The 19,588-nt window shown below is 43.9% G+C and overlaps 1 protein-coding gene and 1 long non-coding RNA gene across 4 annotated transcripts in view; one reads left to right on the top strand and one right to left on the bottom strand.

Annotated features, from left to right (window-relative positions):
• Positions 1–19,588, top strand: part of ANKRD12 (ankyrin repeat domain 12) — a 116,751-nt gene that overhangs the window by 58,008 nt on the left and 39,155 nt on the right. For all 3 annotated transcript variants that reach the window (XM_054019248.1, XM_054019249.1, XM_054019250.1), the window contains 4 exons: positions 4,892–5,038; positions 10,866–11,066; positions 15,868–16,010; positions 18,596–18,743. In XM_054019248.1, the coding sequence (XP_053875223.1) occupies positions 4,892–5,038; positions 10,866–11,066; positions 15,868–16,010; positions 18,596–18,743 (639 nt within the window). The remainder of the gene's footprint in view (positions 1–4,891; positions 5,039–10,865; positions 11,067–15,867; positions 16,011–18,595; positions 18,744–19,588) is intronic.
• Positions 1–19,588, bottom strand: part of LOC128832159 (uncharacterized) — a 121,352-nt gene that overhangs the window by 52,261 nt on the left and 49,503 nt on the right. The gene's annotated exons all lie outside the window — the stretch shown is intronic.

Genomic DNA, 19,588 nt, shown 5'->3' on the forward strand with positions numbered 1-19,588 from the left:
CAGGCACAGCAGAAGTGGGACAGACAATTCACAAAGGAAGGGCAAGGATCCGGGATTTGGGCTGGTGCTCCATACCTGGGTGCACCTTCAAATGTTAGATTTAGAGCTGCGGGGGCTGCTTGGAGGAGCCCTGACTATGGCCGGAGGAAGACTGCGGGGGATACCTCCTGTTGTTTCTTCCCCTCCTTCGATTATAGTCCTGCCTGGGGGGAACTGGATAAAATCGTGAGGGGGGCTGGAGCTTGAAGGGCTTTCTCTGGGGTGCTGGTGTGTGAATTCCCAGAGACTTGAGGGTTGCTCACGAGTCCTTGAGACTGCAGTCTCGAGTCTGTCTTGTCAGCAAACAGCCCCTCAGTCAAATGGGAGGTCCTGTATGGTATTCTGGATCTCTGCCGGGAGCCCCGAGACCTGTAGCCATGACCTACGCCTTATTGTGATGCCCGTAGCCATGGTTCACACTGCTGAGTCAGTGGAGTCCAGAGCAGCCTGGAGGAAGATTCTAGCCACCACCCCTGCCCTCTTCCAGGACTGCAGCGAATTCCTGTCGGGTGTCTCTGACCTTGCACTTAATGTGGGAGACCCAGAGTCTGAACCCCGTGGTGGGTCCTTGGGAGCCCTGGACTGATTGGGGCAACGGACGTTGCAGAAGGAGGGGCACAGGCAACAGAGACCGCCGATGCTGCCCTCGAACCATGCCCTTGGCCCTGGTGGTAGCCCCAAGGTGTCCAAAAAGTCATTGTACCGTTCCCTGCCACTGGGGAGGCCACTACAGCATCGGTACTGAGTGTTCCTCCACCCTACAGTGCCGAGACCGTTGCCAGGATCTTGACTGGTACCGGCTGCGTTGGGACACGTATGACTCCGCCTCTGACTCCAATGAACAGTCCGAGCCCGGGAGGGAGGGCCGGATTCCAATGGTGCCGGGGAGCAGTCCCGTGGCAATGGGAAACAGCGCTGCATCATGGTGGACTTGCCCTAGTACCGGATAAGAGATACCCCCATTGGTCCCGCAGACTGTGTCGGAATTGGTGCAGCAGCCGGGGCTTGCACCGCCTGCACCTAAGGCAGTGCACAGGAATAGGAGACCGAGGACTGTGCCGTCATAGCAATTAAATCCTGCACAGCCTCAAAAGTGTCTGGTGTGGAGAGGAGGTCCAGGTACTCCTCCAACACTTCCCAGACTGGAGAGTCCACCAACATTGGATTCGACGGTCCTCCCCTCGAGGCCGGAGTCGACGGTGCCAGGACTGATAGACCAGCCTTCTGGTGTCCCACCCGTGAGAAGCACCACACTGGAGTCCTGCCTGCTCTTCTTGGCGGGGGAGTGGCCCCGTTCCGCCGTCTTCTTATGCGGCATCGGGGATTATGATCGGTGCTGCACTGATGAGCAGGCCTTCCGCACAGGGGAAAGGTGCTGCTGCTCCTTATGCGAGTCCTTCCTCGGTGCTGAGGTGTCCTGCACTGAGGCTGGTGCGCTGAATACCAAGGCTGCTGGTGCCCACTCTTGAGCCGGTTGGGGCTGGAAAGCAGACTCCATCAAGAGTCTCTCTCCCTCTTAGTTCTGGGCTTGAAGCCTCTGCAGATGGTGCACTTGTCTTGCAAATGATCCTCTCCCAGGCACTTTAGACAAGCGGCGTGCAGATCCTCTCTGGCCATAGGCTTACCACACCTATCGCACAGATTGAACCCCTGGGGCGGCGGCAACTTAAAAGTACTAACGAACTAACTAACTGACTAACTAAGATAGTGAAGGATAACTATATAAAGGGAAAACCACTAGGAAGCACTTGCTAAAGCAAGAGATCAGTTGTTCCAATGATGAAAGAAGAAAAAGACTGTTACCTACCTTTCATAACTTGTTCTTCGAGATGTGTTACTCATGTCCATTCCAAATCCTACTCGCCTCCCCTCTGTTGGAGTATTTCGGCAAGAAGAAACTGAGCAGGCGGCGGGTTGGCAGGAACCTATATACACCGCCATAAAGGTGCCACTCCAGGGGGCTCCACAGCCAACTCGACGGGTACTGCTAGGATAAAAAACTTCTGACGATCGTGCATGCGGCACACGCGCACACCTATTGGAATGGACATGAGCAACACCTCTCGAAGAACAACAATTACGAAAGGTAGGTAACCCTCTTTTGCTATACCAGCGGATACACTATATCTATAAATAGACCAGGTTAGTGAAGTAAACTTTTGTTGGTGTCTCTCTCTCTCTCTCTGACCAACAGAAGTTGGTCCAATAAAAGATATTACCTCACCCATCTTGTCTCTCTATCCTTTTTCTCAACCCTCAATGAGCTAATCATTGAACAGAACAAGTTGAATAAATTGAAATGGAGAAAATATTCTCTCTGCACTTGCAGAAGAGGCTACTGCTGTCAAACGCCAATTTAACACTTCAACAAACTATGGTTCCACATGCTTAACCAGTGACTTCTTCTAGTTCAGTGGTTTTTCTTTCTTTAAAACTTCAGCAGTAAACACTTACTACTTGGATATTTTTAAATTCAATTTTAAATTACGTTAATAGATTATAGTTAGGTTTGGCCTTAATGTATTGTCATAATTTTTAATTTAACTTTAAATAGATTTGTTTTCTAACAGAAAAATATATTTAATTTAAATTTTAAAAGCTATTATTTTAATCATAGATTTTTATCCACTTTCCTTATAATACATGGGTTCTGTGCCTGCAAACCCTTCATAATGTGAATCAGGTTTTCAGAATCTGGTCATGAAGGGAAGGGAAGATGGGAGGCTAGTGTCACTACAGGGACAGAGCTACGGTAGTAAGGGTAATGTAAATGCATTTCCAATGCTCAGCCTGCCGCCGGTCTGGAGTTCTGTCTGCTGGCTCCTGCCAGCTGGGGTCCCGGCCCCGCTCAGCTGCTGCTGGCCAGGGTTCCGTTCACCCAGGCCGGCAGGCTGAGCAGCTCAGTCAGCTGATGGTCTGGAGTTCCAGCTGCTGGCTCCTGCCAGCCAGGGTCCTGGCCGTCGGCCGCGCTCAGCCCGCTGCCGGCCTAGGATTCCGTTCACCCAGGCAGGCAGCAGTCTGAGCGGGGCCGGTGGCTGGAACCCCGGCTGGCAGCAGCGTGCCAGTAAAAATTGGCTCACATGCCGCCTTTGGCACGTGTGGTAGGTTGCCGATCCCTGGATTAGAATGTCAGACAGCTGAACAGGGGAAAGCAAGCAGCTAAACAGACATTGTCTCCCCAACTACCTGAATTCCTTCCATCTTCCTGCCCCTACTGATCTAATTAAGAAGGCAAAGGGGTTACCAGTTACTGTACATGGCAGAGTATGGTCCTGAGCTTAATGGTATGCGGAGGAGGTCTGAGCAGGCAGGCTCAGAGAGAGGAACTGGTAAGGCAGACAGTGCCATCATGAAATATTATACTTCCTGCTAGTATTGTTAGAGGATTGCTTTCTGTATTTAATCCATTGCTTGTACTGGGCCTTTAAGGAGGCGAGACAGAGGGGAGAATTTGTTTAGCAGAAGTGTGTTGAGTTCGTTTTGTTCTGCTGCGTGACATCCTCAGAGCAACCTACAGACCCTGCCTTCTAACAATGGCAAATACAATCTTTAAAAAAAGGTAAAGTAAAAGTTAAAAATAAAACAAGGCCAAACTACCAAAGCTGTTGTTAAACACTTGAGGGCTACCTTAGAATTCCAAATCAAGTTTACAAGTAAAAATGATGATAATTTTACCATCTTAATACACTGAGAGAAGATGAACAGTACATTATCTACATTTACACAACACTACAATACATGCGTTTATAAACATCACTGAGGATAGAAAAAATAAAAATCACCTAGAAAGGTAGAAAAAACACTAGAGCAGTTTAGGACTGCATGGTCAGAGGTAACACATCACACGTTATTCCCATCTCTATAAAGCTCCGGTGAAGCCACACCTATAATATTGTGTTCAGTCAGAAGAAAGTGGGCAAACGATGGAATTTGAAGAGGAAAGACAAAAAGACACAGACCAAAGTTTTCAAATTGGCACAAATAATATTATGTTCTACATTCATGTTTAGCAACTTTAAAAAGTGGTCTGATACTCAGAGCATATGCAGCTCACATTGAAATGAGTGGAAATTTTTAGGTGCACAGCACCTTTAGAAGTCAGGCCATTTATTTAGGTGCCTAACTTTAGGCTCCAAATTCAAAATCTTTGATCCTAAATATTAAATAATTCTGCTAAATGTTGACCAAGGGGAAACGCATAATAGCTGCACATATTGGAAGAGTAAGGAGGGGAAGGAATTACTTAAGGTGAGACAAAGGGATGTAAAATTAGGAGTAATGAGATGAATTTCAGGACAGCAGTATTTAGGCAGAATATCAGGAAAAATTTCCTAATAATGAGTTTTGTTAAATAGTAGGATAGTCTCCTGAGGGTAATGAATTCACCATTGTTTCTGATGTTTTCAAACTGGATTCTACAAAGCACTAGAAGATATAGTTGGGGACACTCTTGCAGTGGGATTGGGGTACACTAGAGGACTTTAAGGAATTTTCCACCTCTTTCTTGATTCTGTGAAAAATCAAAGTTGTGACTACACATCAGTCTGAAAACAAGTTATTGACTTTATAGTTTTATTTGTATGATATACTTCTAAAATCTTTAAGTGCTTTATTCATGAGTATATTGTTGCAGTCAGCTGAAAACTATGTCAAAACTAGTGGTGCATACCCTCCTGACCGAAGAAAAAGTAACACAAATGTACTAAGTGGGGCAGCATGACATAGTAATGTATTTTTTTTCTCCAACCTCCAGCTCACATAAATAATTGAAAATGGCTATTTCTGTCTGTGTGAGATTCTGTAATATAGTTGGTTATTTTTCAGAATCTTATTAGTGTGCTAATATTTCCAGAGAAAGAAGGCCCAGAGAAGAAGAAAATGAAAAAGGAAACTGGAAGTAAGAAGTCGACACCAGTTAGCATACTTTTTGGTTATCCGCTTTCGGAGCGCAAACAGATGGCCCTTCTTATGCAGATGACAGCTAGAGACAACAGTCCAGGTGATACCAACTACCACTGAGTTACTGTTTCTCTCTCTCCTCCCTATTAAACCCCCCTCCACCTGTTACATTTTTTCTTGTTTTTTAAAGCAGTCTTTGATTTAATCAAGCACTCTTCTGAATTTGCAAAGCAAAATTCTTCTCGTGGAAAATTTCATCTTTGTAGAAAACTGCATTTTCTGTCAAATAATTTGATGAAAAATTCCTGACTATCTTTAGTTATAATATACAAAGGGCTGTTTTAGGATTGCTGTGGTGACTGTAATAATGAATTTCCCATTTTTGAGTATTCCATCTCTCAGCTGTCATGTTACATTTTCATTGGGGGGTTTTTTGGGGTGGAGGGGGTTGCACTTAATATATTCTTACGAGTTCAGTGTGCAATTCAACTCTCACTGAAGTCCATGGGAGTCTTCATATGAGGTGAAATTATGGCCCCCTTGAAATCAGTGACAGAATTCCCATTGACTTAAATAGAGTCACGATTTTCACCCGGGGGCTGGATCAGCTCCTTAGTGTCTAATGCTGTTTACAGGAATAAACTATAAAAATCAATCATCATAGGAGCTGTAATATATTTTTGTTAACATAACAATTTAACTTCCATTTTAACATAAGTGTTTATGAAGTTAATACTTTAACAAAGGTAATCGGAAGGTAAATGACTAAATTAACTTTTAGAATTTGGTGGTAGTTGATAAACGAGGGGTAGGCAACCTATGGCATGTGTGCCGAAGGCAGCACGCGAGCTAATTTTCAGTGGCACTCATACTGCCCGGGTCCTGGCCACTGGGCTGGGGGGCTCTGCATTTTAATTTAATTTTAAATGAAGCTGCTTAAACATTTTAAAAACCTTATTTACTTTAACTAAACTATTGTTGTATGTATGTATATATTATAGACTTGTAGAAAGAGACCTTCTAAAAATGTTAAAATGTATTACTGGCACACAAGAGTGAATAAATGAAGACTCGGCACACCACTTCTGAAAGATTGCCGAGCCCTGTGATAAACCAAGTTGTTCTGTTGTGGTTATAACCAGAGCTGTGAAGAGAAAGATATTTCTATTTTGTGTAGGATTTTAATATTTCAAAATTTGGTTTCATTCTGATTTGGAAAAGAAATAAAAAATTTCAAAATTCTCCATGAAAGGGAATCCTGGAGAATCTGGTTCAGGAGCAGACTTTCTAGCTGGCTTCCCTGAAGCTGTGGACTCCAGAAGCACCGGGGTCCTGAGCCCAAGGGCAGGCTGGCTGGCTACCTGGGAGCCACAGGCCCTGAGAGTCTGGGCTGTTGAGAAGCCATGAGCTTGGGAGCAGGTGATTCTAGGGCTTCCCAGCTCCCTATCAGCCTACCTAGTGAGTTGCTGAGGAGCCTCAGAGCTTGGGAGTCAAGGCTTCCAGACTTCTAGGCTCTCAGCTGCCCAGCAGACAGACTCCTGAATACCCAGGAACCTGGAAGCCTGGGCTCCCCAGGAGCCAAGCTGCCAAAGAGTTGGGTGGGGAAGCTGGTTCCTTTTCCACTCAGCTTATCCAGAATACTTCATCCCATGCTCAGAGTACACTTTATCCAGTTCTCTGGATTTCAAGAAATTAGTTCAACTCTGGACTCGTCACAGGTTTCTTTATTGGCATACAATCAAACTACACTTGAATTGATCTGGCTCAAGTATAGGGGATGGGAACAGGTTATACCACATATCCAATTTACATAATCATGACTCAGCTTACATACACACTTACAGGTAATAAGTTAGTTAATATATTGTATCACACACTTTGATTGGGCTACTAATTATTGTAACCAGTCTATGTACACATCATGAACGGTTCACAAGCTGCAGAGTATGGTAGTAAGCAAAGCAAAGCTGCAAGCTTATCACACATTACTCTTCTTGCAATTTATTTAATTACATACACTGCTCGACAGCCAAAATGCTTATGAAATAAATGTAGTCAAACTTTACTAATTCTGGGTCACTGAGAACGAAAATGATGCTTAAAATTGTTGATTGGCTCTAGTTTTCAAGATATGCTATTGGGTCAGTATATACGACCCTTCACTTGGGAATGGCGGAGGATAAGTGAGTTATAAAGGGAAGGGAATCTCAATTTAAACCAGAAATGACTAAAATACATCTTTGACTGGATCAATGAATAAATCTAGGACTGGGGTTTGGACAGTACTTGCTTTTTAGGCAAAACAATGAATGATGCAATCTGAAGCTGGTATTGCGTCATACATGACAAATTGCCCTATATCAGCTCTAGAAATCATACAGTGTCGTGCTCTCTTATTTGTCAGTGTTTGATTTTGCAAAGGGACACATTTCTGTTTAGCCAAAGTGAGCAGAGATGCCTCGTACTGGTGTGAACAGTGCAGATAACTTCTGCGATGTTTGTGGTGAAGTGACTTTTGCATCACAAAAGCGCAGTATAACCACTATGGTTAAGAAAGCCTTTATTTTGGCTGCAAAATTGGAGATCAGGACAAGAGGTGGGCCCCACACATATGCTGCAACACTTGTGCAACAAATCTTCGCCAGTGGTTGAACAGGAAAAGGAAATCTATGCCTTTTGCAGTGCCAATGATTTGGAGAGAGCCAACAGATCATACCAGCAATTGTTACTTCTGCATGGTGCCTCCAGTTGAGAAAGGTGTGTCAAAGAAGAAAAAGTGGACTGTGCATTATCCAAACATTCCATCAGCTATACGCCCAGTACCCCATGGAGAAGGACTGCCGGTTCCTGATGCACCAGAATCATTCTCACCTGAGTCAGACGAGGAAGAGGATGAAACTTCTGGTCCTGAACCATCAGTGTCACAGGACCCACATTTTCTCCCATCCTCCTCCTCTGAACCACACCTCATAACACAAGGTGAACTGAATGACCTTGTCAGGGATTTGGAACTACCCAAGAGTAAGGCAGAGCTCTTGGGCTCCAGACTACAGCAGTGGAATCTCCTGGCAGGTGATGTTAGGGTTTCCATGTTCCGTGACTGTCAAAAGGATCTTGTCCCATTCTTCTTCATGGAAGGTGATCTTGTAGCCTGCAACAACATCGATGGTGTGATGGCAGCCCTCAACATCGTTCATGATCCAGATGAGTGGAAACTGTTCATTGATTCATCGAAGACGAGTCTTAAAGCTGTTTTACTGCATAATGGCAATGTTTTGCCATCAATTCCAGTTGGTCATGCAGTCCATATGAAGGAAACCTATGACAACATGAAACAACTTTTGAGGTGCATAAACTATGACCAACATCAGTGGCAGCTTTGTGGCGATTTGAAGGTTGTTGCTCTCTTGCTTGGTCTGCAGATCGGATACACAAAATACTGCTGTTTTCTCTGCAAGTGGGATAGTCGTGCAAGAGATTCCCACTACATCAGGAAAGATTGGTCACTCCGACAGTCATTGGAGCCTGGGAGGAAAAGTGTTCAGCATCCACCACTTGTTGAATCAAGGAAGATTTTGTTACCACCCTTACAGATCAAGCTGGGTCTGATGAAGAACTTTGTCAAGGCCATTGACAAAACACAAGCAGCTTTCAAGTACCTCCGTGGAAAATTTCCAAGGTTAAGTGAAGCTAAGATAAAGGAAGGTGTCTTTGTTGGTCCTCAGATTCGTGAACTTCTTCGAGATGATGCATTTGACCATGCAAGGAAAAGATGGCATGGAAAGCCTTCCAGTTAGTGGCAATAAATTTTCTCGGAAACAACAAGGCAGACAACTACAGGTTGTTGGTGGAAAACCTCCTCAAGGCATACAAAAGCCTTGGTTGCAACATGTCACTAAAGATACATTTTTTTGCACGCTCATCTAGATTTTTTTCCACCGAACTGCGGCGCAGTGAGCAATGAGCACGGCGAGCGATTTCACCAGGACATTGCAACAACGGAGAAACGCTATCGGGGCAAATGGAGCCCATCAATGCTTGCAGACTATTGCTGGACAGTGACAAGAGATGCTCCATTTAATGAATACAAGAGACAAGCCAAGAAGCGCCAAGTAGACACTGAATAGGACTAAACTATGTACATAATAGTTTTTTGCCTTTTTGTTTCATAATACATTTTATTTATATAACCCTTTTGCTGATTTTTAAAGTTTTACATAAACAGGACAGGTGAAATATTATCATGTAAAGCAACCATAAAGACAATGAAAGACCTAGGTTTACAATTTATGATTAAAACTCTACTATCTACACAATATACATAGACATAAAATGTAAAAACTTAAATATCTTAGAAACAGTAGCCAATCAGTTGTTTTAATTGTCATATTTGAATTCAACACATCAAAATACATAATAAATAGCACATTTTATCTCTGAAGCAGACGACGTCTCAAAAATTGTAGACCAGTGTTATTTACAAGGCCACTTATAAGTTTATGCTTCGTACAGTATTAACCTCTGTTTCCTTACTTCCCTTCCTTACTACTTCTTAGGTTGTTCATGCAAGGCCTACAGCTGGCAAGAAATCGGGCAGCTTTCCAGTGGAAATCTGCCTACTCTGCTTGACACTAAAAATCATGGACTGAACAGAGATGCTGGATTTATGGCTTATTACAACAATTTGAAACCCACTAACCCTCTCTTTTTGTCCTATGAGTGCAGACGTGTTAAAAGGCCACTCTACCTTGAGAAATCCCTTACAATATGTGCTAACTACTTATCCTAAACAATCTATTCCAACCTTGCATTTTGCTGTGATGCTGGGAGTATCTTTCACAGACCTGAAGAAGAGCTTTGTATGGCTGGAAAGTTTCTCTGTGTGGCTGGTGTCTCTCACCAACAGAAGTTGGTCCAAAAAAAGATATTGCCTCACTCACCTTGTGTTTTCTGTCAGACCTTCACCAAAATTGTCTCCACAGAATGTTTTCTCTGAGTATTGCTGACCATCTTTAATTATAGTCTCATGATTTATGATATTTTCTACTTGAGTAGTACTTTCTGATTATTCTAGAACCATCTGTTATTTCAAATGGGTACATTTTTCTGTTTGTTTCTTTTTTTAATTATAAAGAATTTTTACTCCTGGAAGATGCTGAATTGACATTCCTGTAACCTGAAAACCACTATAACCACAAAACATCTATATTTTGGGCAGCAGTTATGCAAGTTGCATCACACTGCCTTACTTTGGGTTCCCATCTCTGTTGTTGAGAGGATAGTTCAGTGTCCATATACATTCAATTCTTCACCTCTCTGCTTAGAGACAGTGAGAAGATTTTGGTGAAGTAGACTTAGGGCCAGATTTTTGGAAGTATTTAGGTGCCTAATGGAATTTTCAAAAGTGCCCAAGAAGCTTAGGTAATTTTGAAAGTCCCACCAAGCACCTGTCTGCACCTTTAGACCTTTAAAATAAATACCTTTGAAAATCTGGCCCTTAGCAATTTGTTTTGGCCGTCGACTGCGGGTACCTCCCCCAAAGCTCCTATTGGCCGCAGTTCCCCGTTCCCGGCCAATGGGAGCTGTGGGGGGCAGTGCCTGCAGGCGAGGGCAGCGCATGGAGCCCTCTGCCCCCCTCCCCCCAGGGCCAGCTGCTTCTGGGAGTGGTGCGAGGGCAGGGCAGGCAGGGAGCCTGCCTTAGCCCCGCGGTGCCACAGGGGTGGCAATCCCATGGGCCAGATCCAGCCCGCGGGCCATAGTTTGTCCACCCCTGGATTACAGGATATTTACATAAACTATGGAATCTATTAAAAGACATGACCAATTGTGGACACTGAAATTTGAAGATGGTGAGAAAGTAAAATAAATAAAGCAAAAATTATCCAGCTACAAAATTTATATTGACTATTTTTCAACTTATTTTGTAGATTCCAACCTGCATCATCCTTTACAGACAACACCAACACAAAAGAAAACACCAAGCTCCTCATCAAGACAAAAAGACAAAGTTAATAAGAGAAATGAAAGAGGGGAAACTCCTTTACATATGGCAGCCATCCGAGGAGATGTTAAACAAGTTAAAGAGTTAATCAGCCTAGGCGCAAATGTGAATGTAAAAGATTTTGCAGGTAAGGTTGATATGCCTTCATTTCATTAAAAGTCAGCGTTAGTCCCGAATTTGTTACTAGAGGTCAGACTTAATTCCAATTTAAATCTGATATGAATTAATACTGTAACTTAAAAATAATTACCAGAAGTCTCTCAACTTGTGCTATAGTGGTTGTGAAGGCAGCTGGGGTAGTTGGTGGATGAGATTGGGTTTGTGTATATATATTTTTTTATTATTAATACGAGCATCCAGAGGCCTCAGTTTTGATCAGGACCCTGTTACGCTATGTATTGTCTAAAACTAGGGGTATATATTTGAAGAACTTCTAATTGAAGATTATGAGCAATATATGATGGGGTGATAAGAGAGACCAGCAACTTATACCATTTTTATTTATTTATACTGTCTGTCTCTCACTTGTTGGTTTTTATATAGTTTTTGTTATTACACTAAAAAGAGACTTTCCTTACCTGCTTCTGAGTCACTTGCCTCATTAAACATTGGCCAGTTTTTTTTGTTGACATCATGGTAGAAATTGGCCATGGAAGGGTATTTGAAGGCGGAGAGAGTCGTATCTTTGCAGATCAGTTCAGTAAGGCTGTTTTGTACACAAGTGGCAAAGTAGAAGAGAGCACAATGATGTTTGTAAGAGGCTGATGGCATTATTGGTGGGGCAGAACAGTAGGTAACATTTCATCAGCTTTGTCTTTTACAGCTACTATTAATTTTGAATTTCAGTAGCACCTAGGAGCCCTAGTTATGGACCAGGAATTGTGCCAGGCATTGTACAACCACAGAACCAAAAGACGATCCCTGCTCCTTGTCTGAGTATAAGACACGAAACAATAGATGGATATAGGCAGATGGGAGTACAAGGAAACAATGGTCAGCATGACAGGCAGTGGTTGTATCACACCTGCAGTCTAGTTGTTGGGGATTATAAAGAAACAGGTGGTTTTGGTCAGCATGATCATCAAGTGGTCTTAGCACACCAGCAGCCTAGTGCTTGTCATGGTTTTGTAGACCTAATGGAAAGGAGAGTTTTAAGAAGGACAATGTGTTAGTTTTGCAGATGTTTATGAAGATCTTCTCCAAGCATAAGGGGCAATGTGGGAGAAAGCACAAAGATGCTTGTTTGAAAATGTAACAAGTGGGTGATGGAGGCTGGTATTGGTTGATCAGAAACAGGAGTTGGCATCTCAGTAGTGAGTGAGAGATAATAGGTAGGGTGGGGATAGGCCAGAAAGGGCCTTGAAAGTGAAGACAAGCTGCAAATGTTTGTTGCAGTAGAGAGGAAGGAGCCAGTGGGGGGATACAAAAAGAGAGGTGTGACGTGGTCAAAGCAATGGGCTAGGAAAATTATCCATGTAGCAGCATTCTGGTGGATATAAGCCGGACAAGATTTTATCTCTCAGGGCCAGAGACAGGATGTTGCAGTAATCAAAATCAAAGGATGCCTGGGAAAGAGCATTAGTTGTGTGGATGGACATGAAAGTCATATGTTAGAGATGTTTTTTGCAGAAAATCTGCAAGATTTAGATTTTTGCCTAATTGTGAGAACCTATATAGAGCTCTGAGTCAAGGATGACACCTGGATTACAAGCTAGAGCAGGGGTCTCAAACTCAAATGACCACGAGGGACACATGAGGACTAGTTCATTGGCCCGAGGGCCGCATCACTGACACACACACCCTTGCTGCTCCCGGCCCTGCCCCCACTCCACCCCTTCCATGAGGCCCCGCCCCACCTCTTCCCACCCCCTCCCTGCCACCATTCCAACCCCTTCCCAGAAGTCCCCATCCCAACTCTGCCCCTTCCCTTCCCCCAGAGGGAACAGGAGGGGTGTGGCGGGGGCTCAGGGCAGGGAGTTGAGGTGCAGGGTGCGGCAGGGAGTGCAGGAGGTGTGCTGGGTGTGGCAGAGGGCTCAAGGCAGGGGGTTGGGGTGTGGGGTGCAGGAGGGGTGAGGGGTGCGGTAGGGGGTCAGGTTGCAGGGGGCTCAGGGTAGGGGGTTGGGGTGTGGGATGTGGCAGGTGGCTTAGGGCAGGAGGTTGGGGTGCAGGCAGGGGGCTCAGGGCAGGGAGTTGGGGGGCAGGGTGCAGGAGGGCTTCGGGCTCTGGCCCGGAGCCGCTTACCTTGAGCGACTCCGGGGTGTCAGCATCGCACACCGGGGCCAGGGCAGGCTGCCTGCCCTTGCCCTGGCCCCGTGCTGCTCCGCCCCGGCCTCAGCCCCGTGCCGCTCTGCTCTGCTCCGGGAAGCAGTTGGAACCACGTCCCTGCTGCCCCTGGGGGAGGGGAGGCGGAGAGGTCTGCACGCTGCTTGCCACTCCTCCAGGTACCTCCCCTGAAGCTCCCATTGGCTGTGGTTCCCTGTTCCCGGCCAATGGGAGCTGCAGGGTGGTGGTGGTGGTGGTGCCTGGAAGCCAGAGCAACACACGGAGACCTCTGCTCTCCGCCCCCCCCCCCCTCGTGATGCCAGCCGCTTCAGGGAGCGACACGGGGCTCGAGGGGGGCAATCCCGCGGGCCGGCTGTAGTTTGCTTACCCCTGGCCTGGAGGTAGCCCGGGGAGGGAGGGGGCCCACGGGCCGCTTGGCGGGCCTCAGGAAATAGCCCCGCAGGCTGCGTGTTTGAGACCCCTGAGCTAGAGTGATGAGCAGAATGGTGGTGTTGTCTACAACAATCAGGAAATGAGGTACTGAGGTGCACTTTAGAATGGAGGGAGATGGAGTTATGTTTTAGCCATGTTGATATTGAGCTGACAGCTAGACATCCACAAATTGATGTCAGACAGACAAGGTGAAAATTTAATTTGAACAAGAGAGAGGTCTGGAGGAAAAAGGGAGATGTGAGAGTTGTCAGCATAGTGACAGTAGCTGAATTTGTGTTTGCCAGTGAGGTTAACCACTGATAAGGTGTAGAGGAGAATAGAAGAGGCCAAGGACGGAGCCCTGTGGAACTTTCTCAGAAAGTTGGATGGGTGTTGAGGAGGATCCTCTGGTGGACATGCTGATGAAGCGATAATTAAAGGGGTAGGTGGAGAACCAGGGCAGGACAGACTCACAGAAGCCAAGGCAGGCTGAGATTTGAGATGAGCATGGTCAACAGTGTCACAGGCAGCTGAAAAGTCAAGGAGACTGAGGATGGAGCACTGGTTTTGACCGTTGGCCAAGAAGAGGTTATTAGAGATTTTACTGAGAGCAGTTTAGGGGGAGGGCAGTGGGTGGAAACCAGACTGGACAGGGTCTAGGTTTGAATTGGAAGAGCGGAACTGCAGTGTCTAAATTTGAGGCCCCCTTTGAGCTTGAGGCCCAGGCTAAATGGCCCTCCAGGTCCCCGTCCCCCCCGCTGATTGGCACTGGGGAGGGGTGGGGAGCTAGGGATGGGAGGTTGGTAGGACAGACTTTGTGATGGGAGATTGGTGCCTGGAAAGAATCAACAGCCATATCAAGGGAGGAGAGGGCTGAGAGCAGATGAGAAGTCATCAATACTGATTGTCTGGAAGTCACAGAAAGGCCAAGTACGGGGCGTGAGGGGAGGCTCTTGGATGATGCTGAAAAGAGGCCAGCTGATGGTTGGAGAGGGGTAACTCAGCAACAGAGAAATTGGAGAGAGTGGGGGAGTGAGCACTGCTTGGTGAAGACCAAGTAAAGTAAATGGCCCTTTGGTGAATGGGAGAGTTGAACTAGGGCTGCAGGTTGAATGAAGAAGTGAGGTGGAGAAAATGTGCAGCCTTGGGGTACATCTACACTACAGGGGGGAGTCGATTTAAGATACGCAAATTCAGCTACGTGAATAGCGTAGCTGAATTCGACGTATCGCAGCCGACTTACCCCGTTGTGAGGACGGCGGCAAAATCTACTTCTGCGGCTTTCTGTCGGCGGCGCTTACTACCACCTCCGCTGGTGGAGTAAGAGCGCCGATTCGGGGATCAATTGTCGCATCCCGACGGGACGCGATAAATCGATCCCCGAGAGGTCGATTTCTACCCGCCGATTCAGGCGGGTAGTATAGACCTAGCCTTGGTGTCAGATGGCTTAGTAAGATGGAACTTGAAGTCCCTGATTATGAGAATTAATGCTAGTGGCTTTAAGAAATATCAGGAAATACATTTTTTGGTTTATTTGTCAGTAGCTTATCTAGAATGATTGATAAGGGGTAGGTGCTATTCACACCTGTACTCAACAATGTGAAAGCAGTCAGTCATTACTGTTGTATGTTCAGTTACTCTAGAAGAACAGAGATTGGCAATTAGCATAAGCAAACTTCTTAAGATGGAGATTTGTTGTAATTCCAAATGGAGTCTTATTCAGTCATTTGCATATAAATCAAATAATGATGTGTCTAAAATATTTATTTACCAGGAAGGAGTGAGGTGTATAATTAGGGTGGTGGTTTCTGATCAGATTCTCAGTTTTGCCACAAACTTGCATTGTGAGCTCCGTTCTCAGTTTAAATATAGGATGCTTACCTTCTGTAGTGTGTTCGTGTGAGTCTTAACACTTATAAAACACATTTTGATCTTGAGACGGAAGGTGTTACAAATAGTGCCACATTATGTATATAAAGTCCAGTATAGCACAGGAATTTTCTTAGGGTGGGTGTGTGTGTGTGTGTGTGTGTGTGTGTAGACACACACACACACACACATATATATCCTAAGAAAATATACACACACACACACACACACACACACACCACTTTGAAATGACCCACATAACAATTATGTTTTGTGCTGATGTTTTCAAGTGGTTTGTTTGGTTACAAACAATATATTAATATTATAAGATCAAAAATTAAACATTCTGACTTCCATGATTACAGGTTGGACTCCGCTTCATGAAGCTTGTAATGTTGGTTATTATGATGTTGCTAAGGTTCTGATAGCAGCAGGAGCAGATGTGAACACACAGGGACTGGATGATGATACTCCACTTCATGATTCTGCTAGCAGTGGGCATAGAGATGTAAGTATGCTTTAGAAAAATGATAAGTAAATATCTGTAGGTGCAAATGTTGAATCTAGTGTAGTCTCTACCGAATGACCATGTAATCCTGATTCTGCTCTTTGTGACATCTTAAAATCTTTTGTCTTGCTTTTTGCCATTTTCAGTACTCGACAGATCTTTTGTCCTACTCTCTGCTTCAAAAAATGTAGAAAGACTCTAAAAGCTATTGAATGGAAGCAGGTTAAAAAACAAGATTTTCTTTTCCTAAGGCTTTTTCTACTGTGTGTGTTTTTCAACAGAAAACTTCTAAACTACACTCTAGCTTCTAGTGAATATTTCAAATTGATATTTTATAAAGTATTTTTATAGTATTTCATTCATTTATTTATGGACTTATGTATGGAGCTAGATAAGCGTTTCTCCTGATACTCTTAAGAATTACTTGCTGTCACGTCTTGAAGGAAATTGAAATTATTTCTGTAGGTTTACATCCATCTATTTTCTCCATCATTTCTGGATTTGTGTTTTTTATCTCTATGCAGGATTTCTGCAGACTAGATGCTCCGGTCATTGATCGTTTATTTGTTAGCACATAAAATAAGGATTATTAATAAAGCTATGTGCTTTGATCACTGTACGAGACTAAAAACATAGATCATCTGTACATCAAACAGATTACATTCTAAACAAGACAGGGTACACTGGGAAATCTAGAGTAGAAAATGACAAGTTTTTTTGCTATATTATAATTATTGACTTCCTTCTTGTGGGTATCATGGCAGAAGAGGGGCTTCAGAATGGAACTGAATGAAGAAAGGATAGTGGCTTGGAAAACAGAAAATAGAGCGTTCTAGGCATGTAGGACCTGGATGGACAAAGTCACCAAGATAGTTGTGGAAGAAGTGTACAAAAGGGGCATGAAAGCTTTCATCATTAAAGGAATTAAGGGGATCATGTGATAAGAAACAAGTTCAGAGATGCATGAGCCAGGGCAGAATTATATAGGTCTGTAAAGGTAAGGACAAGAAGTTTTAAACTGGAGGGATTCAAAAAGGGTTGGTGATATGATTAGATCAATAGGCAAGGAAGATAATTTTAGATGGGATTTTGTAGCTGTCTCTTGTTTGTTCAGTGCTTTCTGTTTTGTTACAAAAAGTATTTTGGATTGGGAAAGAAATTATCCTCCAAATGAGCGATGGCAACAAAAATTTTAAATCTTCCTATTAGTTCATCTACTTGAGAGAGCTGAGCAGGAATCACAGCTGTCCAGTTGATGTAATGAGTTACCAGAAATTCATTTTACAACTACTGAATTACATAAGGACAAACTTTTCTTTTTTCTAGTTGTACCTCTAAACCCAGTTATAGAATATACACTTTTACAATTTACTAATTTTATTATATAGTGTTATTTGGGGTTTTTGTCCATTTGGTTCAGATGGCCCACTTCTGGCCCCCACTGATTTTGTCTGGCCTGTTCATTTGTTAATCACAAGTTAAATTTCAAGTCTTATGCATTTAAAAAAAATATGCTAGCCAATCACTTCACTCTCGCACCAGTTACTGCTACGAAGTTCTTGAGCCTCAAGCAACACTGAAAGGCTTATGTTGATACTGCCTACTGCCATGGCCTGTACTACAGGTCTCAGTTGCTGCTGTGTGCTGGGTTAGTACCTTGTTTACCTGCATGCTCAGTTGTAAGCTCCTCTGCTGTCTCCCTCAAGCACTCAGGGAGAGCTCAATAGTTCCAGGAAGACGTGCCAACTGCTCAGATCTGGCTGCCAAATAATGCAGGATATTGAAAGGGTCTGAAGAGAAAGAGAGCGCTGGTTAATGTTGGAAGGAGAGGAGAGTTCTGGCGGGAAGGTATGAGACAGCCATCAGTTATGGAGAAGAGGAATAGGTCATGGCATAGGAATGCATACTTGGTAAAAATAACTCACTGTGCTGCCTTGTCTGATTCAGTTAGTTAAAATCAACAAATTGTTAGAACCTCTTTTTAATTTGAAAACAAGTAAATTTTTACTTAATAAAAAGTTATGGTCCTCCAGTTTTTCATCATCTTATAGCAGTGGCTCACAGCCTTTTCTTCCTAAAACCCCAAAACCACCTGTGGCTTTTTGTCACTACACTTTTTGAAGTGCCACTTTCCCTTCCTCAGAGCAGAGTGCTGTGCAGATGGGTCGAGGAGAGTAAGGGAGAGCTCAGGAGTTGCAGCTGGGTGAGTGCGAGCAGTGCTGGAGCAGAGGGAACAAGAGTGAAGAGCGGCTCCTTCCTTTGCTCCCCCTGCTGTTGCTTGGTCCAAACAACTGAAGACATTTAATTGGGGAGGGGGTGCATTTTTTCTCCTTAATTTGATGGGCTACATCCCATTTCAGCAGGTAGTATGCAACCCAGAAGTCCAGTTCTGCAACCTGGGCCTCCGTAGGTAAAAGGTTGGAGCACTCTGTTATGTCATTACAGTACACAGAGCCCATGTCAAATTGGAGATTATTACTCAAGAAGGCAAAAATGAGGAAGAATGCACAATTAATGTTTGTATTCATTTAGTGGGTCACTTCTTAGCTCTTACAAAATGTAACAACCAAGTTCTCACATTGCAGATTGTGAAACTGCTGCTTCGACATGGTGGAAATCCATTTCAGGCCAACAAACATGGTGAGAGACCAGTTGATGTAGCAGAAACAGAAGAACTGGAACTGCTATTGAAAAAGGAGGTGCCTATTTCTGATGATGAAGACAGTTGCTCAGGTTAGAGAGTTAAACCTTAATTGCACAGTACTAGAAAAATGCATTATAAATAACCTCTTTTTTATTTTTATTTTTTTTTTTGATAAAAGAATATAGATTTGTTCACCTCATCTTGCATGTTTTGACTGTCTTTTAGTAACGATAGCTAGTACAGTCTATTAGAGAAAGAGTTTGTAGCAACCCCTGTAGTTAAGGTTGTCTAACACTTTTCATTTCAAGACCCTGTTTTTATATGCTGATTAGTGTATTCAAGTAAAACAATTATTGGTGTGATATAAGAATCTAGATAGACAGGATAGACAGTTATACCATAAAGGGAGTATATAACTCTGTAATTTTTTTCTGATCTTTTCAGTTGTCTCAAAAAAGTTTAAAAATGCAAGTCTTAGGAAGGAGAAAAGAACTTTTTATTTCAGTTACATAATAATGTGACTGATGTTTGTTTCATATCCCTTTTTAAAAAAATGCCTAGTTTACACAAGGGGGGGTTAGTTGAGTTGACACATGCTTTTTGATGCACTGTACATAAGCCACAGTAATAGCGTACACGCAGGCTGGCTATGCCCTCTTTCAATTTGCATCAGTTGTGAGGGCTTCTTGTATACTAAACACATGGCATTCTGGGAGGGTGTCCCATGGGCCTTTGCTTTGCTGCTGAGCAGTGTGCATTCTGGAATTTTTCTTGTGTGCACTGTGGGGTGCATAGCGGAAGCCAGTGTATATTCTGGGTCTTGGGTCAAATTTTTAAAAAATCCCATGATTATGATCTGCCTCATGCTTCATCTCTTTCTGGGTGGACTAATGCCATTTTTGAATTGCTGTTAGCCAGCATGGACCCAACAATC

This window comes from Malaclemys terrapin, chromosome 2 (assembly GCF_027887155.1).
Source record: "Malaclemys terrapin pileata isolate rMalTer1 chromosome 2, rMalTer1.hap1, whole genome shotgun sequence".
NCBI lineage: Eukaryota > Metazoa > Chordata > Testudines > Emydidae > Malaclemys > Malaclemys terrapin.